Source organism: Accipiter gentilis, chromosome 8 (assembly GCF_929443795.1).
Source record: "Accipiter gentilis chromosome 8, bAccGen1.1, whole genome shotgun sequence".
In the NCBI taxonomy this organism is placed as follows: Eukaryota; Metazoa; Chordata; class Aves; order Accipitriformes; family Accipitridae; genus Astur; species Astur gentilis.
The window spans coordinates 11907749-11933535 of NC_064887.1; the positions used below are offsets into that span (position 1 = coordinate 11907749).

General features: G+C 50.6%; 3 protein-coding genes and 3 non-coding genes across 10 annotated transcripts in view; 2 read left to right on the forward strand and 4 right to left on the reverse strand.

Annotated features, from left to right (window-relative positions):
- The window catches only part of KIF2C (kinesin family member 2C), a 19112-nt gene extending 16520 nt beyond the window's left edge, over positions 1-2592 (forward strand). For all 3 annotated transcript variants that reach the window (XM_049808639.1, XM_049808640.1, XM_049808641.1), the window contains 3 exons: positions 41-157; positions 516-642; positions 1948-2592. In XM_049808639.1, coding sequence (XP_049664596.1) covers positions 41-157; positions 516-642; positions 1948-2024 — 321 coding nt within the window. In that variant the 3' untranslated portion in view covers positions 2025-2592. The remainder of the gene's footprint in view (positions 1-40; positions 158-515; positions 643-1947) is intronic.
- ARMH1 (armadillo like helical domain containing 1) overlaps positions 1-16846 on the reverse strand; it is a 17875-nt gene extending 1029 nt beyond the window's left edge. The window contains exons 1-12 of one of the 3 annotated variants that reach the window (XM_049808642.1): positions 16811-16846; positions 15790-15893; positions 13294-13507; positions 12848-12916; positions 12179-12345; positions 11147-11343; positions 10896-10980; positions 8061-8183; positions 7434-7506; positions 6301-6430; positions 4233-4310; positions 3337-3442 (exon numbers count right to left, since the gene is read on the reverse strand). In XM_049808642.1, coding sequence (XP_049664599.1) covers positions 3337-3442; positions 4233-4310; positions 6301-6430; positions 7434-7506; positions 8061-8183; positions 10896-10980; positions 11147-11343; positions 12179-12345; positions 12848-12916; positions 13294-13499 — 1234 coding nt within the window. In that variant the 5' untranslated portion in view covers positions 13500-13507; positions 15790-15893; positions 16811-16846. Of the gene's footprint in view, positions 1-3336; positions 3443-4232; positions 4311-6300; positions 6431-7433; positions 7507-8060; positions 8184-10895; positions 10981-11146; positions 11344-12178; positions 12346-12847; positions 12917-13293; positions 13540-13575; positions 13604-13624; positions 13717-15789; positions 15894-16810 lie in introns of those variants that run through there. The other 2 variants (XM_049808644.1, XM_049808643.1) reach the window with 2 other exon arrangements.
- LOC126042424 (U5 spliceosomal RNA) lies at positions 8350-8464 on the reverse strand. The gene has a single exon (XR_007507153.1). It is a non-coding gene; the product is annotated as a U5 spliceosomal RNA (small nuclear RNA).
- On the reverse strand, positions 9398-9512 carry LOC126042423 (U5 spliceosomal RNA). Its single transcript, XR_007507152.1, has one exon. It is a non-coding gene; the product is annotated as a U5 spliceosomal RNA (small nuclear RNA).
- Positions 10368-10482, reverse strand: LOC126042413 (U5 spliceosomal RNA). The gene has a single exon (XR_007507142.1). It is a non-coding gene; the product is annotated as a U5 spliceosomal RNA (small nuclear RNA).
- Positions 16847-17056: 210 nt separating the features above from the next.
- Positions 17057-21089, forward strand: TMEM53 (transmembrane protein 53). Its single transcript, XM_049808790.1, has 3 exons — positions 17057-17151; positions 17734-17846; positions 19699-21089. The coding sequence occupies exons 1-3, from the start codon at positions 17097-17099 to the stop codon at positions 20359-20361; spliced, it is 831 nt and encodes a 276-aa protein (XP_049664747.1). The 5' UTR covers positions 17057-17096; the 3' UTR covers positions 20362-21089.
- The last annotated feature ends 4698 nt before the right edge of the window (positions 21090-25787 follow it).

Genomic DNA, 25787 nt, shown 5'->3' on the forward strand with positions numbered 1-25787 from the left:
GGGAACAACTTGCTGTTCTTACTTGGGCTGTTTCTTGCAGCTCTCCAAGGATGAGGAGGAAGATATCTCTCCCCACATGTTCAACTTTCGTGAGGCTATGACTCAAATTAGTGAACGGGAGGAGAAGGTTGTAGAACAGCTTAGAGACCTGAGACAGGTATGTGGAAGAGGCAAGCCCAGCCCAGGCTGCCTTCTACATGTTGACAGCACCTTGCCTTGTCTAAGCCAAGTGCTGCTGGGTAGGCTGTGGGCTGTACTGCAAGATGCTGTCAGTGGTGTTTATCCTCACTGCCAACTTTTTCCTGTTGTTTCCTGCCCTGCTGGTTAAACTGGGGCATTTCAGTGCTTGTGGCCAGCTGGTCCCCCTTCCCCTCCAGCTAGCAACCTCTACTTGCTGCTAATGAGCACTGACTGGTACTGGTCTGTAGAAGCTTAGCTCTAAGTGCCAGATTTGAAGAAATTAATTGAATTTCCAGAAAGTCAATTTCTCATCACTGTTATCCTTGTAAATATAGAGAATGATGACTGAACTTGACTACCTCTTGGGAATCACGGAGCAACCAGACTACGATATTGAGACCTTTGTGAGCAGCGCTAACCTCTTTGTAGAGGCAAGCTCAAGAAAATTTCTTGGTGTCAGAGGTATGTTAGTGCCTGTCTCTGACTAGCACTGCCACTAATCTTTTTTTCAAAGACCTGAAAGTAACACCAGCATACCTGTGGGGGTTTGAGCACCCAGTTCTTCTGCATAGCCTACAGTTTGGATCACTTTCCTAGGTGATCATAGGGACAGATCTGATATGTCCTATTGTCTGCACTTTCCAAAGTAAAATTTTGGCTAGTAACTTCTGCTTGCTTTGCACCTGCCATATAAAACTGCCTTCCCTTGAGCAGAATGCAACATCCACCAAGAGCAGATGAGCTGAAGTATGTTTGGCTAGTTGGTTATATAGTTTACCTTTTGTCTTGGCCAAAAACTAGAATTTGAGAAACAGGTCCCAGTGCCACACTCTAGGGGTTCTTAGGTGTATGCCCACTGTTTCCACTCCTGTTTTCATGGATATCAATCAGGCCTTAATACCTATCCACTTATAACAAGGGTCTGCCAGCACCTGCATTTGGCATGCCTTTGCCTTAGTATAGGGTATTACTGTATGTGCAACAAAATCCCTCCAACTGTTCAGTTCTGACCCAGTTTGGAGACTTCCCAGCCCTGTACAGGAGGATGTTGGCTGCCTGTTCCCTGAGCACTGTCTGCCTGCCTTTGGACCATGCTGGTTGAAGTGGCGGTAGAGAGGCAGCAAGGCAGATGTAGGAACTTGGCTGACACATGGCAACAGAGTGCTGGGTAGGTAGACTGCCTGACTAGGACAGGGGAAGCTACACTGGTAACTTTTCTGCCACTGTTGCAATAACTTGGCCTTTGATTGCTACTTGAGCCATTACAGCTGGCATAGTCTTTGCCTCAAAAACAGGGCTGTGAGGCTTTATTTTAATGAGGCTGAAAACCGTGGCATCAAAATGAACTGTTAACATGAAACAGTGACTTTTTTCTTAAACAGCCCTGACTGTCCTCCCACCTCAAATGCAGCCTGATAGCTGTATCCCTCCATTCACCATGGAGGGGTGGTGACAAGACAGTAAGAGTAAATGCCCTGCTACCCTCTCTGCCTTATAGGCCAGGGAAATCTGGCTCTCTGGGATGGTTGGATTAGTGGTATCTCATTTGAACTGCAAACTGCAAGCTTGAAGCTGTTGATGAGTAGAAATGAACAAGTACAGCTGAAGAGCTTTGTGGGACCCAGCAGGATTTGATGTTGGCTGAGTGGTTCTTGCCCAGTTAGTTCACTTTCCTCTGTAGCCCTTGCAGAGCCCTGCTGAGGGGGACAGCTGGGCTGGGGAGTTCAGTTTCCAGGTCAGTCACTCTGTCACTGTCTTCCTTCACAGAAACGTTGGATGCCCTGGGGGCTGCCATGCAACTGGAGGAGCAAGCAAGCAAGCAGATGAGGCGGCAGAGGCCTTAGTAAATACAGCAAAACCTGGCTCACAAGCAGTCTTCTGTATGATTGCATGTTTTTCAGTGGTTTGTCCAACTCCTATTTTAAATGTGGTAGAGCGTCTGCAGATCACGGGTGCCTGAGGGCAGTGAACATGGCAGCCTCTCTCTCTTCATGGCCTGGTATCAGGGCACTCAGCAGAGTGATAGAAACACACCCTCTCCAATGCTTGGGGAGGGGGACCTGAGAGTCTGCTAGATGTGTCTAGCATCTGGCCCTTTGCTAATGACAATGGTCTCCTCTGATAGAACTAGATACACATGTATAGTTTTCTAGTGTACATATAACCTTTCCAGATGTGCTTGCAACATCACAAAACTGTTGCAAGTCTGGCTTTTCTAGAAAGAAAGTGGACTATATGTAACTGTAAAAAACCCCAGTATTTTAAGAAGTTTGATTAATAAATGTTCCTGGATTTAATTATCTTCTATCTCTAAAAAATATATTTCTTGCTGATTTTGGTAAAGTCTAATAGCCCCTAAAGACTGACTGGTGTTGTAGAGATAGGCTGATTTCTTGGATGAAGTTTCTTTTTAAAGTCTTTACGCTTGTAATGTGTCCATAAAAATCACTCAAAATAAATTGTCTCTTAATTTTGAGATCCTGCTGGCTAGAACTTGCCTACCATGGGGGAAGCTGGTTTAGAGGGTACCTACCCTGCATCTGAGCAAAGCTCAGCATGTAGTGAGTGGTTCAGCTCTTATATCAGGTAAGTAGGAGGGGCCCTGTGAGACTCCCTTGTACCATTGGGGTTTACTTAGGCTTTGAAGGTAGCCCCAGGATGTTGCTTCACATTTTTTCACATATATTCCTGTGGCTAACATGCCACGTTAAAATACACATGTTCAGTAGCCCAGCAAGATCTGTATTTGAGGGCAGAAGTGCAAAGCTGGCCACGGCTCAGGTGCAGCAAGGTGCTGCCATGGCCTTTGTGTGCAACCTGGGTCCAGGTGGCCCCATGCAACCTGTCCTCTGGGAAGGAGCAGGCAGAAGGGCAGGGTGGGGGAAGACAGATAGGAAGCATGTGTTGCTGCCCTCTGTTTTCTGTTTGTTCAGCTCAGTCCAGGGCTTGTCTCTGAAAGGACAAGACAGGCCTGTGAGCTCTGGATCCAGCAACACAGGATGCAGCTACACAAACATCAGATTACAAAGGGATCCTTTTACTGTTACTCCCTTTTTCCCTAGACCCCCACCCTAGTCTCCTACTTCCTGAGCTGCCTTCTACCCCTGAAAGTAAAGGATGTAATTTAACTGACAGTGCTCCCAGCTCTGCACATACCTCTGGACTGCATCCTTGCCATGTCTCTGGGGATGTCTACTATATTGGAGGCCAGTTCTTCAGCCTGGACTGGATCCATTTTTGTGTACCATGTCTTAGGACTGTCCTGGAAAAGGCAGCAAAAGAGTTAAGACCTTAATGGGATGTGGGCAAGCAGTGACAAGGAGCTAGAGATGGGATAATTCAACCCAGACAGGATCCTCCCCTACAGCTGGGGCACTTTGTGATCAACAGTTTAGGTACTGGTGGGGCTGAGTGCTCTAAGGGCCTCTGAACTGTCAAAGCTGACTTGTACCTAGGCTCTGCCTGCATCACATTAAGATGGCACATCCAGAGTAAAAAGGCTGTTATGCCCTACTGAGTTTGGACTAAAGCAAGGCAGTCCTGTTCCACTTCAGATGTTACTTTATTATACTTGGATTATCTAGCCTTGCCTGGTGTCTTAGGGTGAGGGAGGATGGGCCTGAGTGCAAGGAAAAAAATGTTGCCTCTTGTTTGTTCCACCTTCCCTTGCTGGACCTAGCATTGCTTACTAATCTGTATATCCACTAGGAGGATATAGAGCTAGAGTCAGGAGAGACATGATTTGGAGGAGCTCAGGTCACCTCTGGCTTCAATGGCCCTTTAGCTCACATTTCTGACATCACATTCCCACTGTCACAGAAGTAGCAGTAGTCTGAGATCCCTCCTTGCTCTGTCTTGGGGCTGAGTCAGAACAATTATCTTCCTGAATACTGAGACTGAAAGTGAATGCTTCTCAAAGGGTGGCTTTGTTTATTTCTGGGCTCTCATGTAAGGTTGGATTTCTTGTGAAAAGACAGACAGTCCCTACATTCCTGCAAAACAGCCCAAGGTCCTAGGGCAACTAATAAACCCCCTAAGGGAGACAGGCTTACCATAAAGTGCTGGAACAGCGTGTGTCCTAGTGCCTTCTTTACGCACTCCTCCACAAAGGGAAATGTGTGGACAAAATACTGCAACAGAACAGAGTTGGTGTGTAAGGAGAAGGGATGTGAGTGTGTGCATAGAGGGTACAGCTGCATGGATGATGTGGCTCCATATAACCTGTGCCACACACCAGTGAGTCACTGACCCATCTCCTTTAGTGACAGTGCTACTGCTGGGACTTCATGAACACATCAAGAGAAAATTGTGGGTCCCTCCTCTCCCCCAGTGCCAGTTCCCACCTTCATTGACAAGAGAAGGGAGGGCATTTTGGTGAAATGATGGCAGTGCAGTAGTTGCCAGGGAGTTCATCCTCTTCTGCTGTCGGTGCCTGCTCAGAGGAAGGGTGCACTGACCTTCTGCATTACCAGGTAGGTTTGTAAACCCTCTTTCACCCTGAGCAGCCTTGTTCTCAGCTATTACTCATTCAGCCCTTCCCATCAACTGACAGCATGGTCCTTCCCTTGTGACTGTTACGCAGGCAGAGCACTGTGCTGAGACAGGCCAAAGCTCTTTACCCAGCACCAGCAGGAAAAAATAGGCTGCTTGTAATTCTGTGCTAGTGTCTTGCTTCAGGCAAATTGTCTTGGTTAGCCTCTTAGCTTTGTCTGTGCTTGCTACCTGCAGCAAGCCTGGGGGTAGAACAGAGGTGCAAGGGCCAACATTAGCTTCCCAGCACTCTGTGTGGTGGGTGGCAGGAGGGAGGCAGACAGGAGGGGAAATACAGCTCTTTCCTGAAGCAAGTGTCACTCCTGCCTTTGTGAATAAGCCTGTATCTGCTGTGCTTAGGTGTGTTGGCTTTGTGTGGCAAGGTTTTGGTAGTGGGATGGGGAGCGTTACGGGGGTGGCTTCTGTGAGAAGTTGCTGGAAGATTCCCATGTGTCCAACAGAGCCAATACCAGCTGGCTCTAAGACGGACCTGCCACCGGCCAAGGCCGACCCAATCAGTGATGATGTTAGTGCCTCTGTAATGGCATATTTAAGAAAGAAAAAAAGTTGCTGAGACAGACAGAAACAGCAGCTGGATAGAGGAGTGAGAACATGTAAGACAAACAACCCTGCAGATACCAATGTCAGTGAAGAAGGAGGGGGAGGAACTCCAGGCACCGGAGCAGAGATTCCCCTGCAGCCTGTGATGAAGACCATGGTGAGGCAGGCTGTCCCACTGCAGCCCAGGAAGGTCCACGGTGGAGCAGATCTCTACCTGCAGCCCACGGAGGACCCCATGCCAGAGCAGATGGGTGCCTGAAGGAGGCTGTGACCCCAGGAGCAGGCTCCTGGCAGAACCTGCAGATCTGTGGAGAGAGGAGCCCACAGAGCAGGTTTTCTGGCAGGACTTGTGACCTCGTGGGGGACCCATGCTGGAGCAGTGTGCTTCTGAAGGACTGCACGCTGTGGAAAGGACCCATGCTGGAGCAGTTTGTGAAGAACTGCAGCCCGTGGGAAGGACCCACATTGGAGAAGTTTGTGGAGGACTGTCTCCTGTGGGAGGGATCCCACGCTGGAGCAGAGGAAGAGTGTGATGGGTCCTGCCCCTGAGGAGGATGAAGCGGCAGAAATAATATGTGATGAACTGACTGTAAACCCCATTCCCCGTCCCCCTGCGCCACTGGGGGGGGTAGGTAGAGAATTTGGGAGTGAAGTTGTGCCTGGGAAGAATGGTGGGGGGAAGATGTTTTAAGATTTGGTTTTATTTCTCATTACCCTACTCTGGTTGATTGGTAATAAATTGAGTTAATTTTCCCCACCTTGAGTCTGTTTTGCCTGTCATGGTAATTGGTGAGTGATCTCTCCTGTCCTTATCTCGACTCATGAGCCCTTTGTTATATTTTCTCTCCCCTGTCCAGCTGAGGAGGGGGGAGTTATTAGAACGGCTCTGGTGGGCACCTGGCATTCAGCCAGGGTTAATGTGCCTCATTAGGGGGACCCCCCCCCCCAGTGTAATGAGCCTTTCCGCTCAGGTGCACAGGGAGCAGACCCTGTGCTATGATGTCCGCTGCCATGTACAACCCTGCTTACCTCCAGGGAGATGCTGGCATGTCTCTGGCTGGCCACGTGATCCAGGTTCCCCAGAGCAACCATCAGGCCATGTACCACTTTCAGCTGGATCAGTTCTTCAGCCACTTCTGCTGACTCCTTGGCTAATACACTGCAATGAGATAAGCCATCAGCCCCTACCCCATACGGGGGAAGAAGCACACAACAAATTGAGTCTGGGCCTCTTGGTGCAAGCCCAATGGAAAATGATGTGTTCCCACCCAGCCTTAGTGGCACCAACAGACAGGAAAGTCTCAAAATAAACAAGAAATGTTTGGCTGCGCATGGGATTAGCAATCATTTAACATGTGAGCTTGCTGAGAACCAGTTTAACAATTGGCAGGAGCTTCCTTGTGTGTATTAAAGTCTAGCAAGTTTCTTTTGTGACCACAAAACCCCTAGGATTCAACCATCACTACCATTACTTCTGTGAGCACATCCCTGGAAGACACTCTAGTATGTCTCCCCATCCACCAACGGCTTTCTGTCATCTGCTTTTGCAGGAAAAGTGTTCTGATAGCACTACCTTGTGGACATTGCAGGAAATTATGAACGAACTGAATGAACCAATTTTAGCACACGAAGCTGAATTTCCTTAGGGATTCTGCGGTCGGTCATAGGCACTAGATTCTTCCATTGGGTGGCTGATGTTAAATAACAGTGTTTCACTGCTTGCTGTGTCTCCCAGCTATGTAGAGAATACAGTGGCCGTGAGCAATATAGCACCCTTCAGCCCTGTGCTGTGGCAGGATGCATACATTGCTTCCAGGCCTAGCCATAAAGGAGACACTGTGAAGGCACACAGGGCTGGAGCAGATGGGATTCCACACATCCCTATAAATAAAACTTCAAGCCAGCTCCAGAGTCAGTAGCAGGGAGGGTCTGAGAACTGCTACTTGCAGGCAGCGGCTCTACCCTATTCCTGAATACACCCCCATCTCTGACCAGTCTAGTACAAAGAGTCTTCGCAGAGCTGGGGTACTTAGAGAGCAGTGCCAGAGGTGAACGGGTCAATGCTCCCTGGGAGGAACATCCCGGTCCTTTCCTACCCAAAGGAAGCCACTTTTCTAAAGTCCCTTTTATGCTCCTGTAGATTTTCCTCCGGAGTTTCTTACCCAATGGCTTTTGCGGCAGCTGCCTGCTGAATATACACCAGCACAGGCTCCCTCAGGCAAAGTGCTGTTGGATCTGCATGAGGAACATTAGGAAGGTGAGAGCGATGCTTTGAAACACTTCTCAGATGTTAGAAGGGAGGGTAGGTGGCGTTACACTGCTAGCATAAAAGGAGGATGTTTTTTCAGGAAAACCTGAAAACAGGAAACCCTGTGGCTATGTATCTATCATATGTAGTACCCTGTGAGGATCTGTGCGTGTGATGCCCATGGCAGCACAGACACAGCTCAGAGAGCCTGGGCCACTGCGGCCTGCTCTGCTGAGTCGGGGGGAGGAAACACCTGGGGCTGGAACTGTTCACTGACCTTGCCAGCAGACCTCAGCGGCTCTCTGGAGGCCTGCACGCTAGGGTTAGTGCTGCAGGCAAGCACTGCCTCGACCCGGGCAGCCCTTGCTGGAGTGTCCCTTGCCTCAAGGGGCGGCAGCCCCCTGCACCTCCTCCAGTACGAGTCAGGGCGATGGCTGAGCCTTGCAGGAGGAGACGAGGGAGCTTGGGAGAAACACCCCCCTGGTTGTCCTGGCAGGCCATGGCTTGCTGTGTACTCAGAGGCCACGGTCAGCTCTTTTACCTTTGATGGTCTCATCACAGAAGGTAAATGCTTTCTTCCTCGGTGGAGTCAGTAGTGTAACCAGGCCCTTCAGCAGGAGTGGCCGGACCTCGAGGGCCATGAGGGCCTTCAGCAGCTGGACGGCTGCAGGAGAGGGGAGTACCTGTCAGCACTGGAACTTACTCGCATTTCAGACGCGTTCCCGGCAAGACGAAAACATCTCGCCTTAATTGTCGTAAGAATTTCAACCAAGCTAACAGTTTCAACCACTCTTCTACAAAACCAGTCTATTTTTAACCACGAAAAAGATAGCTCCACCGAAATGGAGCCTCAAAAAATTCCTCGACACTCGTGCCTGTTCCTCTCCACGGAAATCTTTAGTAAAAGGCGAAAGATTTATACGATCTGAAGAGAAACCAGAGTATAACCGTCCTCCCGCCCCCGGCAAACCACATGCGTGCCCCAAGCCCCACAAGTCAAGGCGACGGACGGAGGCCCGCCCCATCCGCCCGGTCCCGGCCCCCCGACCCCGTCCCCGCCGCGGCCGCACCAGCCGCGCGGACCCGAACAGCTCGGACCGGCCTCCGGTGGCGGCGAGCACCGGCGGGGCGGGGACCGAGCCGCGGTGCATCCTGGGTATGCAAAGCAGCCGAATGCTAATGAGGCGGTGGGAAGAGCGGGCGGGGGAGCGTTACAAATACTCTGTTGAAGAAATCAAAATGTAATCACATAGAAGAGTTAGGTTTGATTAAGAAGTGAAATTGTGAAGCATAATGTATAGGATTGTTAAGTTTGAAATGTAGCCATAGAAACTTTAGGAACTGTGTTCTGTGTGACTGTAGGAACCTCAACATTGTTAAAGTTTGCAATAGCTGACCAGAGAAACCTCACCAGGAAGTTACTGGGTTTTCTATGTTTTGTCTTAAGAAGCTAAGGAAACCGTCACGGACGCCAGTTATGCTTGGAAACCCCCTTACCCTTCCCATCTCGATTTGAGTATCAAAGGTTCTAACGAGTAGAGCTAAGTGCAATTGACCAACGAATGTTTTTAAATAAGAATATTGATAAGGTTATATAATCAAAGGACCAATCATTATAAAGGTTAAATTTAAGAGCGAGCATAGAATGCATTTTTATGTAAAGAGCTTATGTAACAACGACCTGACAGAGAAAGTCTATAAAAACCGATGGATTTTGATACTAAATTGGACACGCCTTCGGAGGAGCCATCCCCCTTGTCCCCAGCGCCCGCGAGGGTGGGTCTCCCTACCGCCCCCACTGTCACACCGCCAACCGCCACCTCAATGTTCACCTGCTCTTACCCACCACTTATTTCTGTTTTTAACCACGCAAAAGACAGCTCCACCGGAATGGAGCCTCAAAAAATTTCTCGACACTCGTGCTTGTTCCTCTCCACGGAAATCTTTAGTAAAAGGCGAAAGATTTATGCGATCTGAAGAGAAACCAGAGTATAACCCCACGCCTGCCCCCCGCCCACCTGCCCACCGCCGGCTGCCGCCCCACAGCACACGCCGACCCGGACCCGGACCCGAACCTCGCCGCACCACCCGACCCGACACCAGCCCCCCGGCTACCGGCAACCCGGCTCGGCCCGAGCCCGCCGGCCACGCCGGCTCGGGGCGGCGGCGTCCAGCGGGGCCGGCACGGCGCCCACCCGCGCTGCACCGCGGCTATGCTAATCGGAGCCGCGCTGATGAGCCGCATGCTAACGAGGCGGCCCGCCCCGCCCGGGGCGGAGGGGAGGCAGCGCGGGGCGGGGCCGGGGCGGAGCGGCCGGGGTCCCCGCGGGGCCCGGCCCGGCCCGGCCCGGGGAGAGGCCGCCGTACGCTCCCCCCGCCGCCGCGGACCGGAGCTCGGCGGCGACGGCCGAGCCCCGCGCACGGCGCTGAGCCCCGGGCGGTAGCGGCCGGGCCCGCGCAGGAGCCCCGCGGCGCCAAGAGCGGCGGCCCCGGGCGGGCTGGAGCGCCGGGGACAGCGCTGCGGGGCCGGGCCCCAGCGAACCGCTTCTCCCGGAGCCCGAACCGCCGCCCGGCAGCGGCCCCGCTGCACCGCCCGGCCCGGGACAAGGGGCGGCCCGAGGCTTCCCCCGCCCGCTCCCCTCTTGACCAGACACGGGTAGCGAGGCGGCCGCCCCCGGCGGGGTTAGGGTCGGTGCGAGCCGGCCCGAGCAGCGGACCCGCCGGGCCGTCAGCCAGATCGGACTCCAACTGGCTCCACCGGGCGCACTAGAGAAAACCTCGCAGCTTGCTAGTGCTAGCAGTTTCTGTACGGCCCTGACTTTGTTCTGTTTTTAACCAGGTAAAGGACAGCTCCACCGAAATGGAGCCTCAAAAAATTTTTCGACACTCGTGCCTGTTCCTCTCCACGGAAATCTTTAGTAAAAGGCGAAAGATTTATACGATCTGAAGAGAAACCAGAGTATGCCGCTGTTTCTCCCCGCGGACACGCCACCCCCGGTTGTCCCTTCGTAGGACACGGCGACCCCTGCCCGGTCCCGACGCCCCGCTTCGTCCCTTTCCTTCTCGGCGGCGCACACGGGCACAGCCCTGCGCCCGGACCCCAGCGGCCCGGCGGGACCTGCGGATGCGGACAATATTACCGGGGCCGCGCCGCCGATGCGCGGTGCACCCTGGGTATGCAAATAAGACGAATGCTAATGAGCCGCATGCTAATGAGACGTTCACAGCCCGCAGCGCCGAGCACGGCCGTAGTCCTGGGGGCTTTGGGGGGGCTCCCCACCGCCCTTCCCTATGCCCCCACCTCACTTGCCCAGACCAGCCCCAGCCTGCTGCTGACCCCCTCAACCACTGCCCAGGGTGGCTCGACTGGTTCTACCTTCATACTGGACCTCCAGCTGCACGGAGGACAGCACGCCCAGCACAGGCTCCACAAGGACAGAGGGCACCTCTCCCACCACGTCCTGGGGAAAAAAGGGCAGAGTGACAGGGACAGTCTTCACAGAGTAGTCTGGGTTGTCCTCCTCCAGGCACTGGGGCTGCCCACTGTAGCCCCCAATGCCAGGGAGACCGGCACAGGACAGGGAAGCTAATGCTGCCCTTTCGCCCCCAGCGAGGCCCACTGCCCACCTGCATGCCCCTGAGCGTCTGCAGAGCCAGCTGCTGGGCACGGGGGGAGGCGCACGGCAGAACAGCGATGAGGCCTTTGTAGACTTGATTCTGGTACTTGGGATTGCTGCGGCCCAAAGAGTCCAGCAGAACCTGCACGTCTTCTTGAGCCTCTGCTGAGTTGGAAGTGGCCAAGAACTCAGTGAGGGATTGCACCCCTGTGCAGAGAAAGAGACACCAAGTCGTGTGCCTGGATGAGTCTGGGTCACCCATCTCAGCTGGTTCAGTCTCACCCCCTAGAGAACCCAGCATTACATCCCACTCAAAGGGTGGCTCAACGAACGGAAGCCAGGAAAAAAGTTCTTTGTCCTTGTCAGGAGCCACAGCACCAACTGGAAAACCAGTTGGCAAAATTCTCAGCTGGAGTATGTGGCCAAGGCCCTTCTGTGGGTGTTTATACAAGCAGAGACTCCGGCACCGGAATGCCAACAGTGCTGCTAAGGATTCCTCTGCTGATCCTGCTGCTTCATCTCTCTTGGAGCAAGCTGTGATGGCAGGTATCGCCCCATAGCCTCTGACGGGTAATATGAACTACAGAATATCTAATGGGGTTTGGCTTCTACGGCCCAGGAGAAAAAACAGGAGAAAAAAATTTTGTAATGCTCTTTCAAAAGATACAAGCTGCAAAACCCTCCCATCCCCAGAGGGGAAGTCTGGGAAAGTCTGCAGTAGGTGAACACTGCAGGGAAGAATGGAAACTGTTTTGTGGTTTTAACTGGAGCAGTTGCAACCAGCAGGATAGCAATATCACATCGAAAGAAATGACTGTAAAGAAAGCGAGCTCATTAAAAACTGAGAGGGGATGAAATGCAACCGCTCAACAATAGCTGAGACTCTGAACTCCTTCTAGCCAGAGAAACACTGTGGCAATCTGCCATCCGGCAGGTGGAGGGAAGGGAGTGGTTCAGCGAGGCAAGCAGCCCCGGGGGCCAGAGGTCAGGGAGAACATCTTTGCCTGAATTAGGAAAAAGCACGGATGGACATGCCACCTACCATAGCTTTCACAAATGAGCTCCTTATACTTCCTGCCAGTGTCTGCAACAAGCTGCAGCAGCTTTACAGACTCCCTTTTGTCCTCTTCTTTCAGGTGGTTCAGCCCTAGTATTTCCAGGAGAATCAAGACACCTCCAATCTCCAGAAATTCAATAACATATCTGCGTCTGCAAGGATAGGGGGAACAAAGCCAAAAGTGTCACCTGCCTTGGAGCCCATCTTCCTCTGTCAACACACCGTGCTCCTGGGAACCATCACATCCTGCCTTGCTGCGGCAGGTGCCCGGGAAGGGAACACAAGGAGGCTCAGCCTGGAGCGCAAAGGCTTTGCTGCCAGCAGGTCACCAGCTCCTATTTTACCATGTGCTACATTTCAGATATTGAACCACAGGCAGAGAAGGCCCTGTCTCTGCACTCAGACTTTTACCATGCACCTTCCACATTTTGCCAGTGGCCCGGTGGCTCTGGAGACATGCACAAGCAGTGGATTTGGTTTTGAGAGCATTTGAAATCCCTACCACAAGCCTCACTGGGGCCTGCCTTGCCTGAAATGCTTACACAGCCCTCGCAAAAGATGGCCAAGGAGTTGTTATTTTCTTTATCTGCTCTCCCCCTCATCCTTGTGTGCCTTCCCCACAGGACCTCTCACACAGTGACATTCTATACTCACCCGCTTGCAGCAGATAGGAAGATGCCAATGGACTTGAGCAGCTTGTCAAGGCACGTGCTGTACATGTAGCTGTTTGACAAGACTAAGGAGAGATTTACAGACCAACATGGTGTCCCCCAGGCTGCCTCTGAGAATCTGAAGGTCTGAACTGGGTACTCTCTCTGCAAGAAAGCATGGACCTTCCTGTCACAGACAGGCAGAGCCAGCATGCTCATCCCAATATGCGAAAAACCACTAGTTCTAGGTCCCTGAGAGACAGGTTACATGGCTTTCCCTTCAGTTCCACCTTTAGATAGCCAGCTTTTTTTGAACCCTGCAGAACATGGCTGGATATGGATGTCTCCATACAGAAGCTGATTCTTTAAACAAATTTTTGGTAGAGAACTTTGCCTTCCTCTCCATCCCACTACCACACACCACCTCCAGCTGTCCAAGGAAACAGATACGTCATTCTGAGCCATGCGGTTAAGCGAGCCAGAAACAAGCTGGCTCCCTGGGAGAACTCCAGCTCCAGCTCTGGTTCTGTCTTGCCATTGTTGCTTTCAATGAAGTTGTCCAGGATGCGGCTTCGAGCAACTTTGTGGGCACTATCCCATTCCTGCAAGAAAACCATGAGCTTCCTGATGGCTTCCTGCTCTTTGACAGAAGTCATGATCTCTTCTGCCTAAAGTGAGAAAGAAGTTAAAAAAGGGCTTTGAAGATAGAAGAAGTCTGTACCAAGGAATTACCACCAGAATCACATTTAAAATCTCTGGCAAATAATATTAAAGTACTTACTAGCCATTAATTTAATCTCATTTTCCTTTATACTCATTGCATAGATAGGAAAATTGAAACAAAAGGAGAGTTCCTGGTGTGTCTGAAGCTGCACAATGAATCTGTGACAGACTTGAGATTATTTTCCAGGGCAGGTGGCTTCACCACAGGAGCTCTCTTCTCTGCTCTGTTAATAAAGTCATTTTGATGTTACCCATTACCCCAGCCTTGGTTTCTCGCTAGCCTCATGATATGAACACTGCATCTCATATCTGACCTGCCAGAGAATAAATAGGGTGAAATGAGAGCACAAATAGGTATGGATTTATGGGGAGTGACAGGGTCAAGGGGGCTGTAAATGCCTGTTAGCACAGCAGCGCAGCATGCCCTCACTCACGTGATGGAGTGATAGTCATTTGGACAGGGCCCACATCCACTCCAAGAAGATATGCTTGGCCTTGGCAGCGGGAGAGTGCTTTGGGACCCTTTGGAATGACAGACATCTGCTCTGTTTTTTTCTTATCTAATTTCTATGGCATGTTTTTAAACAATCTAAGAAAACCTGAAATTATAAGAACTATAGGCAAGAAGACAGAAGCTCCAGAAACATCCCTTGCCAGCACTTCCTTCCATCCCTTCACACAGGTGTTAAATAAAGCAATCTGTATTTTGCCAAATTTCTTTGTCAGACTTTTAGCTCAGTATGATATCCCCTATTACAGCTTGACAAAAGTGAAGGTGCACTTAGTAGGGGGATGAAACGTCAGAGGATTAAGCTCTCTGTTCATTCAGGTAGGTGAGAATTCCACTGACACGTATGCGTTTGGCCAATCTCAAGGAGCCTCACAGTTAAACATCAGTATCTGTGTACATACACAGATGCAGAAAGAGGGACAAGGTCACAGACAGCTGCATTAACACAGGTGTGTTGTCCTCCACCAAGCTGTATCAGCAAGCCTGATATTAGGAAAGGAATTCACACCTTGCCTAATATAGTTCTTGGCCTTTCTACATAAGAAAAGCACCATTTTATATTTTATTTAAAGTCTGGTTTAAGAGAAAAGAAGTTAAAATGACACAAAATCATTGGGTTTCAGAATAAGAAGTTTCCTTCAATGTAATACAAGTTGCTAAGATTACCAATTTCCTATCTACAAAGTTCTTAAGCCTTTTCTCCTAGAATCTGGAGGAAAAATTCCAAATAGGTTCCAGAATATTCCCAAGACACCTGCTCAAAAGTAACTTTCTATTGCTATTATGTGAACTAGACTGAAAACAATGACCAAGAGGTGAACATGTACCTCTGCCTGAAAACAAACAAACAAAATCTTCAAAAAGCTGGCTAAGAAACAACATTTGAGAATTAAGATGAGATGAAATTTCATTTGGGAATTAACGGTCTGTGCTCTGTAAGGAGTATGTGTCCTTGGCAGGGCGTTTTCAGGATCTCCTTTGCGGGGAAGCAGGTTTAAAATAAATCCATTTTCCCAAAATAGTTGTGATTGAAAATGTTATTAGCCATAACAAATGTTAGTGCTGACAGGAGAATGGCCTGTTAGGGGCCTCTGGTGAAACAGTCAAGTGAAAGTCATATTTCACATTATTGCGAGCATTTTCCTGTGATTTACAGAATATTTGTGAAACATTACTTGCAAGGCATATGATTGATATTGAGAGAACAGCTAGTGTGTAGGGGGAATCTGTATTTCACAGAGACTGTTTGCATGAAATTTACAGTCCCATAAAGTGCTCCTCTGTCCTCAACAGAGATCTAGTTAAAAGAACTTTACAGTCTGAAACATCCCAAAATTGATTCTAAATTAACGTTTCCATATTTATGTTTAAGATGCTGGTGGTGTAATGCTATCCTATTTTTATTATAAAGCTGCAGTAACCCCCTGCTATTCAGAAGTACCAGCACCAGCCCCTGGACGTGAGGATTTTAGTGATACAAAGGGCTTGCCTATGAATCAATGGCGAAAAAAAGAGAGAAGAGTTTGAAACAATGATCACACGAGGCTTCTGAGGATACAGTGGTATCTGTCCCTGGCTGCTATAATAACAGCATCTGCTGACGTAGTAGTATTTAAGCCAACATTGCAAAGTACCCTGAAAATGTACATGAGTATTTTTATTATGAACCAGCTTACATATGGGAACATACAGACACAGGGAAGTTAAATGACTTGCCTGAGTTGTTTGTCAGTGCTAGCATCAGCACGTAACTCCTATTTGTTGGCTTCAAACTCTGCTCTCAACTGTGCTGGGCTGCCACCCCAGTCCACTGGACCTAATAATCAAAACAAGGCTTGGTCAGGGCAGTGCTTTATTCCTGCCAAGAAAAACACAAGTGATTTAGGAACTGGCTCTGGCAATTCAGCAGTTCTTTACATCCAGAGTGCTGCTAAATCATCAGATTGAGATCAAAAGGCAGACTGGTGCTATGTCAGCCTCAGTCTGAGTGTGAGGTGCCAGGGACTGATAGCCTTGGACTCATGGAAGGACAGAGTGATGGTGACTTGGTGTTACCTTTGCATCTTGCAATATCAAGGTTGTGCCCAGCCTCAAGCAAAACTTAAGAGCTTCTGTTTCCCTAGCAGGTTTCACCCTCCCCTGGCATAACTCAAGTCCCCCACAACCATCCTCACACACAATGCACCTTCCTCAGTGTACACCAATGTCTTCTACCCAGCCCCTATCGACCCATAGTCCCACCGGCCCCTCTCTCACCTACATGTCCTGCCTCCCAGCCCCACTGTTAAGCCCAGCCACAACCCCAAACCTAGCTCCTGCACTCCCCTCATGCCCAGCCAGGCCCTGCAGACCCCGATGTCCCTCCCAGCTCCTACACTCCTAATCCACTGCAACCTCAGCATTCCCTGCCCTAGGCCCAACCATCCCGCCAGGCCTGATCCAGTCCAATCACAGGCCCTGTGCTCCCCCACACCCCAAAACCCACCACAGGCCTTACAGTCCCTCACACGCTCCCTGACCCCAGTGCCCACCCCAGCCCCCGCCTCCGCCCCCCCGGACCCAAACACCCAGCTCAGGACCAATAACCCCTCTCAGCTCCCAAGCCCACCTTAACCCCCAGCCCCCCTGACTGCGACCCCCACTCCAAGCCCTACAATTCCCCTCATCCCGACCCCCCAGGTCCCACAACCCCCCTAACAGCAGCGCCCGCCTCAGCCCCTCACTCCCTCTCACCTTCCCCCAGGGGGCGGATACCCCGCAGGATAACTGACACCGTAGCCGAACCAATAGCAGCTCGTCTTTGCTCCCCTCCCGGCCCAATGGGTGGGCCGGTTGCCCAGCCGGGGCCGGGTGCTAAGGGCGCGTTACTAAGGAAGTGGAAGGCGGGTAGGGGTGGGCACGGAGAGTGAGGCCGGGTGGGCGCTTTTCCTCCCCATTGGCTGCGAGAGGGGTGGGGAGGCGGAGCTTCCGGTGGGGAGAACGGAAGCGCCGGTGGGGTGTGAGGCGGGAGTGCGCGGCCATGGGGGCCCGCGGGCTGGAAGCGGCGGTGGAGCTGGCGCCGGGGGAGGCCCGTGGTGCGGGGGCGAGCGGGCCGGGGGAGGGGCCGGGCCCAATGACAGGAGGGCCTGGGAGGGCCCTGAGGGTGGAGGGGAGGGGACGGGACCGGGCCTGGGGAGCCCTGAGGGTGGAGGGGGGGGGACACCGGGCCTGGGGGACCCGTCACGGTATGGGGGGAGGAAGCCGTGGAGATACTTGTGCTGTACAACATGTCTGGTAGTTCCTGGAGGGCAGGGCAGGACGCTTCCCTTTCCCCCCTGGAAGTGGGCAGCAGTCTCTGATGCCTCCCCGGCTTCCAGGAGGAGTGAGGAAGGGGTCTCTGCCCCGCCCAGCCCCCTCCTCCCCCCCAGAGATCTGCACGCTGCTGTCTTTGCATCAGTGGAGAGCTTTGGGAAGCTGCAGGGATTGAAACTGTGCTGTCTTACTGAGCTCACTCACATAGTGAAACTGGGATGAGGCAGTATTCGTAACTGACTGAGAAATTAAGCTAATACCTGCTTCACCATTACCTTTAAACTTTATTCACCAGGCACGTTGCTGAAAGTTCTGACTCTGGTGGACTGGAGGAAAATTATTTTAAATCTTGTGATTTGTTTCAGAGAGCGGTACAGAGAGAGGGCATGCAGATGGTCAGCCTGTGGTGATCCTTCTAGGGTGGGCGGGCTGCCAGGACAAATACCTGGCCAAATACAGCACAATCTACAGTCAGAAAGTGAGTAGCTTATTTATATTTTCATGACATTGCCGTACAGCTCTCTGAGAAACCACCTATTTTCTGCATCTTGATAAAATTGCTCTAAAGCTTCTTTCAGGCTGAAGTGTCATTGTGAGTGAGTGGCAAGTTTTCTTGTCATTGAAAGCTCCTTGTCTCTCAGAGCCCAGGCAGCGTTATCTAACAGTTGCTGATGTCATCTTTGTGCGTGCAGCTGAGACAAAAATACTTCCTTGGAGAAACTTTCTGCTGTTGTGTGAATAACTGGAGTATTTTAAGGCTTTTAAAGTTGTGAGATTATTCAGGAATGACATGAACTGTGTTAGCTTTCCAAACAGTTAAACATGCGGGGAAAGATTATGCATTTACTGCTTGCTAATAGGTCACAGCACAGTCTTGGTGAGGCCAGGCTGAGGGCTAACAGAGCACGTCAGTATCTGTCGCTCCTCTAGCTTTCCCTTCCTGTGAAGATGATTCATCTAAATGTTGTAATCCAAATTAATATTATCCTGTCTGTGAAACAGGCATCCTATGGTAGTCATACCTGCTCACTAGGAACTCCTTGTGTTTGAACGGGAGAGGTCTGTCCGATTGCTACTTCCCTAAGTTATGATATTTTCCTTTCTAATACTGTATTATACTGCAATGACCCTTGCTTGTAGTATGGGGACCCAGAGAAACATTAGACTTTTTTTTTGTCAGCGTACAAGGATCTTGTATTTATCCAAATCTGTTTCAGCTATAAGTGGCAAAGTTTGTGCATTAATAAGTCTATTGTTAACGTGTAATCCAGTGCAAGAGTCATGAATTGGCTTGTTCTAGTCAGAATTAATTGTTAAGCGACTGTTGTGACTAAGAGATGCTGCTGAGCAGATGAAGAGCACGTTACATGGCAGCATGCCAACTTTTTTGAAAATACTTCTCTATCAGAAAAGTGATAGGAATGGGAAAGGGGAGAAAAGGTTTTCTTAGCTCCCTAACGAGGAAGGCGCTGCAAGCATGGCGAGACAGTATAGAAGACTTTAAGAACTTGATATCCTCTTCTTCCTCGCTCACTGTTTAGAGAGCTCTGAGCGGGAGGGCTGTCTTGGTGGTTTTGCCTTGTGTTTGTCAGCGTGTAATGTCAGTGAGTTTAGATGATAGAAAAGTCCGAAAGCATTTATAAATGTAGTTCCATCTGCTCTATTAGAAACTTCTCCAAGATCCTGTTTCTCAGCCTACACCTAAATGTAAGGCCTTGACTGTACGGACAATTGCTCAGGCCTTCTGAATCTCTGAACCAGTGCTCTTCATTTGCACAGCTGGAGCATTTCAGAAAGGTTTATGAAAATAATGTCAATGTTGATTGTGGGTGAGTCTTAGAGACAGCTGCAAACAAGCTGCAAACTACTGGAGGACAGGAAGAAGTTCCTCCTCCTTCTTATGTTTGTTTCAATGTCATGAACTAGATGTGTACCAGAGCAGGCCCTTCTTGCCAAAATGGCTGATACTGAAGGTTTGTGAATTAGGGAAATGGTTTTCTCTTCCTGGTTGAAGACTAATCCTCATAAAAGCTTGGGTGGCAGCGTCCCCAGGGGCTGTGCCAGTTAGCACAAGATTTGAAAGGTTCTCGGACATCATCAAATCCAGGCCTCTGCTACTGTAGAAACCTTTTCATAATACTGTATACTGTTATGATTAATATAATCCTGTTCATATTGGTGCCTGGCTATTGACACTAAAGACTTTCTTCCGGCCCTGTGGTTTTTATTGTAAACCTGTCCCAAATTTTCACCTTCTTTGTACTGATGCTTGCCTGCTCCATGTAATTTACAGCAGTCTAAATGTGTGTGGGGTCTCTTTCTGTTCTTAGGGGTGCACCGTCATCCGCTACACGGCCCCATGGAGGATGATATTCTTCTCTGAGACCTTTGGCATCAGGTCCCTCCAGACCCCAGCCAGGCAACTCCTGGAGCTGCTGTTTGACTACACTGTTGAAAACAGACCAGTTCTTTTTCATGTTTTTAGCAATGGTGGTGTCATGCTGTACCGTTACATCATTGAGGTGCTCCACACTCACAAGCTGTTTAAGAACCTCAAAGTAGCAGGCACCATTTTTGATAGTGCCCCTGGCAGAAGAAACTTGAAAGGAGGCCTTCGTGCCTTGGCGACTGTCTTGGTATCCATGAATGTGCTGCTCAAGTATTTCCTTTTATTAGCTTTTGCTACTACAGCTGTTGTGCTGCGGATCTTGCTGTACCCATTGACCCGCTTCATCCACGAGAGCCATTATGATGCCCTGCTGAAAGCACCCTCGCGGTGGCCTGAGCTTTACCTCTATTCCCAAGCCGATGCCATCATCAAGGCCAGTGAAGTTAAGCACATGGCTGATGCCCGGCAGCAGCTCGGTATCTCTGTGAAAGCTGTAGACTTCTCGGATTCGGCTCATGTCAGCCATATGCGGGCATATCCCACCTATTACAGCAACCTCTGTACAACATTCCTGTCTGACTGTGTCAGGGGCTCACCTTGTTAGTGGTGTAATGATATCCAATGTTTGCCTCTGTTTTGCTCAGCTTGTATGGGAGATGTTACCCCCTTCGCCTTTGTGTCTTTGAAGGGAGGAAAGTAGAGGCTTGTTAGTTTTGGGTTTTTGTTTTTTGGGTTTTTTTTGCCCACCATCTACAAGTCTGAAAGCCTCCAGGCTGGCCTTTGGGACAGCCACATTATAGCAGAAAGTAAATATGGATTAATTTAAAGTACTGAAGGTGAAATCCTAGCATGGTTGAATTTGATATGCTTTACTAAGGTGTCACAGATCAGAATTTTACATTGAGTGTTATTTGTTTCTTCCTGTCTCCTATTGTTCTCTGCTTTCCATGTTGTCTCCTTGTCCCTGATGTCCAACGTTCTGTTGCCGTGTACTGATTTTACAATACAGCTCTTCCATGTCTTTGCTGTTGTTTTTCTTCTCTGCGGTTTCTTTTATCTTGCAGTGAGCAAACAGAAGCAGCTTTGCAGGACTTGACTTTTCTCTCAGTGCATGCCAGCTCTTGCTATACTCCTTACCTGGAGATCAGGCTCAGAAACCAAGTGTAAGACCTGGAAAAAGGTATGGGCAGGGCAGTATGACCAGACTCTCATCTGGTTCCATTAAATAGCTGAGGTAGAACAGTCAAAGCTGTGATCCTTGGTGGGAGCTCAAATGTTCGTGATTGATTGATAGCTTTTATGTTCTTCAACCAAAAGATTTAAGTTGACCTTTTTGAATGTGTCTTGTGTTTTGTTTCTCTTCCTTCCAGTCTTTTGTGTGTTGTCCTGAGTAGTTTTGCTTTCTTGGAGAACTGCTCATTTATTATTGTGTGTCTTTGAGCAGCCTATATTGTGCATCTGGAAATGCAGGGAAACTGGCACAGCTGTAACCCAAAAGACCTCAGAAATAGAAAGGTGGAACTGCAGAGAAAAATGAAACTGTCTCTTGGAGCTATGATTTATACTGGGTGTTTCTTAAATCACTTCAGCCCACAAATGACCGTGAGATTTGATGTTTTTTTCCCCATAATGTTCTCTTCAGATGATCAGTCTTTGCTGTCTGTGCAGCGTGTACTAATAATACAAGAAATTAATTCCTTCCACCTAGTAAAAAAGTAGCTGATTGCACTGCACTTCAGCCATGTTTGAGTTTGGGTTTTGTTGTTTATTTGGGGGAGAAGTGGGGATAAAGACAGAGGAGAGCTTGCTAATATGTTTACGCCATGTCGCAGCATTGCAGGCTAATTCATAGTGTGGTGGACAAGATTAGCCAATTTTAAATTCCCAAAGGTCGCCAGGAATAGGCTCTGGAGGGCTGTGGTATGGGCCTATATGAACAAGGGACTACCTTCGAGAGGTAGGAACATAAAAACCACAAAGATTTTTACATGTTTGCTGCCTGTGGACTGCTGTGCTTGTCTTGCCCACCCTTGGGGTGTTGTGATCCGCAATTACAAAGGACTTGCTGTTTTGAATCACAATGCAGAGAGGGAGGTCTTTTGGGAAGCACTAAAATAATTTGGAAGTTTAAAACAAGAACCTTAACACCTCACAGAAATGAAAGCACAGGGTGAGTTGTGGTCGGTGGCCAGCACAACTGTTTTTAGCAGACTAGTGTGGCAATGCTTATTTAAAGCAAAGAATAACCCCATCTTGGGCATGGTTTTAAAGGGGGCGGACTGGGGTGTATAGGATGGGTGAGGAGTAACTAAAAAGGGGCTCATGGCCTGGTTTGTCTTCAATTTTTTTAAAGTGAAAACTGGTTCCAGGCATGGGATCCCTTGTTGCTTAGAGTCCGGTCTTCTGTAGGTGTGATCCCAGTTTTGGCTTCCACTGTGAAGATGATCTGTGAGGGCTACCCTGCAGTAGGATAGCCTTAAGTCTGCTGCTTTTCATGAAGAAATTCTTGTCCCTAGGGTTTGGACCTATAAAATCAGGCATAGTCCCCTGTCCCCAGAAAGCCCATCAGAGATCTCCCAGCTTTTTAAAGCAGGCCCCTGGTGTGTGCTGCCAGTGCCATAACTCATGAACTGTGATCTGTTCGCCTGCCTTCCCGGAGAGCTGGGCTGCATCTTCTGAGCATCCAGCCTGTTCATGGCACTGTGAAAACTCTTAAGGAGCAGAAGTGATAAAGGTTATTTAACTAGCACTTGCCCTCACGCTGGTTTCTATGGGTTCAGTATTTACAGAACAGTTAAACACTCCGTAATACACACCTCTGAATTAATACAGTTGTGCTGGGCTGGGAATCTGCTGTTCCTGTTTATTGCTGTGGGTGTTGAACTTCTCCTGTTTAAGGACTCGGGCTGTTGTGGAGTGTGGCTGGCAGGAGCTGGAGCTAAACCCTCTGTCCCTGTGTGATGAGATGGTGAAGCTCCCTCTGGGAAGAGGCTCAAGTATGTCAGCTACACCTTCCATCCCCACCTTCACCTCCCTGCCAGGGGATTGCTGCTCCCCCAGCTCAGTCCAGCTCTGGTCCACCTCCTCCCTTTCCAGGGCAACAGGCAGGGAGTGGGTGCTGTCTGCTGGAACTCTGCAGTCAGTGGTGCCCTGTGCTACGCAAGCGGGAACCGGCTCCAGGCATTTCCACTGCTGCAAAACTGACTTGAAATTCAGGGCTAATTTATGTACACACCTCTCTAAGAGCAGGGGGAATCTCGAGCAAGCCAGTGATTTACAGAGGAAGTCATCAGCACTGATCTTCTGGGTGGGTTTCGTTTTCTGTGTCCCAGCAAATTTTAATGATGATTATGAACAGTGTGTTAAATGTATTGTGTGATATATTACCCACTTCTTCCCCCCCCCCCCCCCCCCCCTTCTGCCCTCTATTTCTGGTGGTTGTTATTTGAAGCAGAAGGTTAATAACTTGGAGCCCAAAGGCACACGGCCAAGAACTGATCCAAGCACGACTGGATTTAAAAAAACCCCAGCCTCAAACCCTTAATCCTTGCTAAACTGTCACAGTTTGGTGCAGCCTGTGTTCCTAAAGAGCTTCAGCCTGAACGCTGAAAGCCAAAGGTTGGGATATCGTGGCAAATCCAAGTAAATCTCTAAGATGAGCTATGGGAGGGGTATTGCAGGTCTGCTCTTTGGGAGGAAAAATGCGGTGCCCCTGGGCTTGCCTTGTGGGTAGGGAGTGGGATGTGGCACCAGCGATCTCTGCCTGGGGAGCCGGGAGCTGGTTTTCCTACAGTCCAGCCCTTGTGCGCAGGTGGTGGAGCAGTGTGGGCGAAACACCAGCAGTGGTGGGAGAGGAGGATGGCCGGGGCCAGCTGCTGCCATTGTGCATTTCCCAGCTAGGTTCATTTTGCAAGAGCACAAATTAACCTTTCCTCAGCAGCGATAGCCATTTGTGAGTGTTTCCTGTGAGGGAGCTGGCTGCTGGCTTGCTCCCCTGTGCTGACTTCTCTCCCCAGGCAGTGGTGATGTTACAGGAAGGTTTTAAAAAAAGAAAAAAGGCAGCTTAGTTAGTGGCCAAGGTGGTCGTGTGCCTGGTCTGGAGGGTGTTTAGCGGCTGCTGACAGGCAGTGGGAGGGTGCCTGTGCAGCCAGGGTGCCCTGCAGCACTGGGAGAGGGTGCAGCGGGGATCTGAGCAGAGGGGGGGCATGATCCAGCCCAGCCAGGGGTCGTGATTTGGAGCAGGGGGGGGAGCATCTTGCAGTGTGAGTAATTCAAACCAAGCCCTTGGGCAAAGACTGACCTGTGTCCCCACCTAATAAAGGTGTTTTAAAACAAGTCTGCTGTTGCCTTTTTTGTGTTGGGGCAGCAAATCGTATACGGGCTGAGGCCCCGTCTTTTTGTACAGGTTGGGAAGTCACAGGCATACGTGCTAAGCTCTGCCACTGATGGAAAAGTGCGGATGGCTTGAGATGGAACCCAGCAACCCAACCCCATGTGCTGCTTCCTAGAGAAGAGAAGAGGGGAGGTGTGAGGCTGGTCTCCATCGTCCCATGGAGGTGGTGGAGGATGGAGCTGGCAGAGGGTGGCCCTGCTGGGCGTGGGATGCTCCGGCCCGGGAGGGAGCAGCGCTCCACGAGGTGGCAGCAGGTCCCCTTTTTCCTGCGTGGAGAGACTTCCAGTTTCAGAGACGAGCGGAGCAGATCTTGGAGAAGACTCAACAGCACGGCTCAGCCCAGCGCTTCTGCGTGCCTGAGAGCGTCTCCTGCAAAAGTCCCCTCTCGAGGCAAGGAAAAAGACCAGCAAGAACAAACTCCAATGATGAGAAGTAGCGATCGTCAGTTAGTATAGAACAGCATCTAGCCCTAGAGCTGCCTGCCCCTGGAAGTTGTACTAGATCCTGTTTCTCAGCTTTACCTGAACGTTAAAACCAAAAGTCTAACGGCAGAAATAGCTTCACTGCCCTTCTCGTGTTGGCAGGCCAGATTGCACCACTTCCCTCTCCATCACCCAGAGAGGACTATCTATTTTTTAAGCGAATCTGTGCAATATTGTGCTTAGACAGACCGTGGCCCAACTTCTGGAAACCCCACAAATAGGGACTGTGGAGCTTCCTTGGGTTCCCTGTAGCCCCCCAGCCCTGGGGAGGGAGCTGAGCTTAGCACTACTCTCCAGAAAGGCTGGCAGGACTCCCCAGCACACAGGGCTGGGGACTTGGGGGGCAGTTAGGAAACAGGATAGCACAAATGGGGGCCACAGCTGCTCTCTGAAATCCCCCCCACGCCCCCCCCCCCCCAATGTGCACACCTGCCCCCCCACCAGCACACCCTATGCACTGCTCCTGCACCCAGCCTGGGGCACAGGCAAGGGAGGCAGGGGCTCACTGGGCAGCTGCTTGCTCTGCCTGCCTGGCATCCCACCCATTCTCCTTCCCTTTGAACTTGAGGCCCGGCCCCTCATCTCTGCATCCTCACATGGCTGCAAGGTCACCCCAGCACCACCGACCAGAGACGGGCTGCCCAGGAAGGACTGCACTGGGCAGAGGTGTGCACGGCATCCTTCGGTCACCCTCCCAAACCCATGGGGGCTGGGGCAGGGAGAGCTTGGGCAGCCCCTGCCCTCCCTGGGTGATGAATGAGCTGACAATAGGGTATTGATAAGGAATTAACCTTGAGCCCTTCTTGCTTCAGTGTCAATAGAGCAGGAGCCAAGTACACACGTTTGATTGGAAATCTGTGTTTGGCCTCTGCCGCCTCTGCGCCCATCGATGTGCTGGAGAGACAAGAGGGGGATGCAAACCACCCCACTGCCCCCTCCCTGGCTGGGATTCCCCCCCGGTGGGTCCCTCTTGGCTTCAGCTTGCTGCTGCTGGGGTTGCCCGTGGGGCATCTGGCCCTGTGGGGCTGCAGCAGCTTCTGTGCCCCCCCCCCCCCACCTGGCATGTGGGGGGCTGGGTACCAGGGCCCCCAGTCCCCCAAAGGGCCTGTGCCCATCCTGCTCCAGCCTCCACTCCGAGCAGTTTGTTTAATTAAG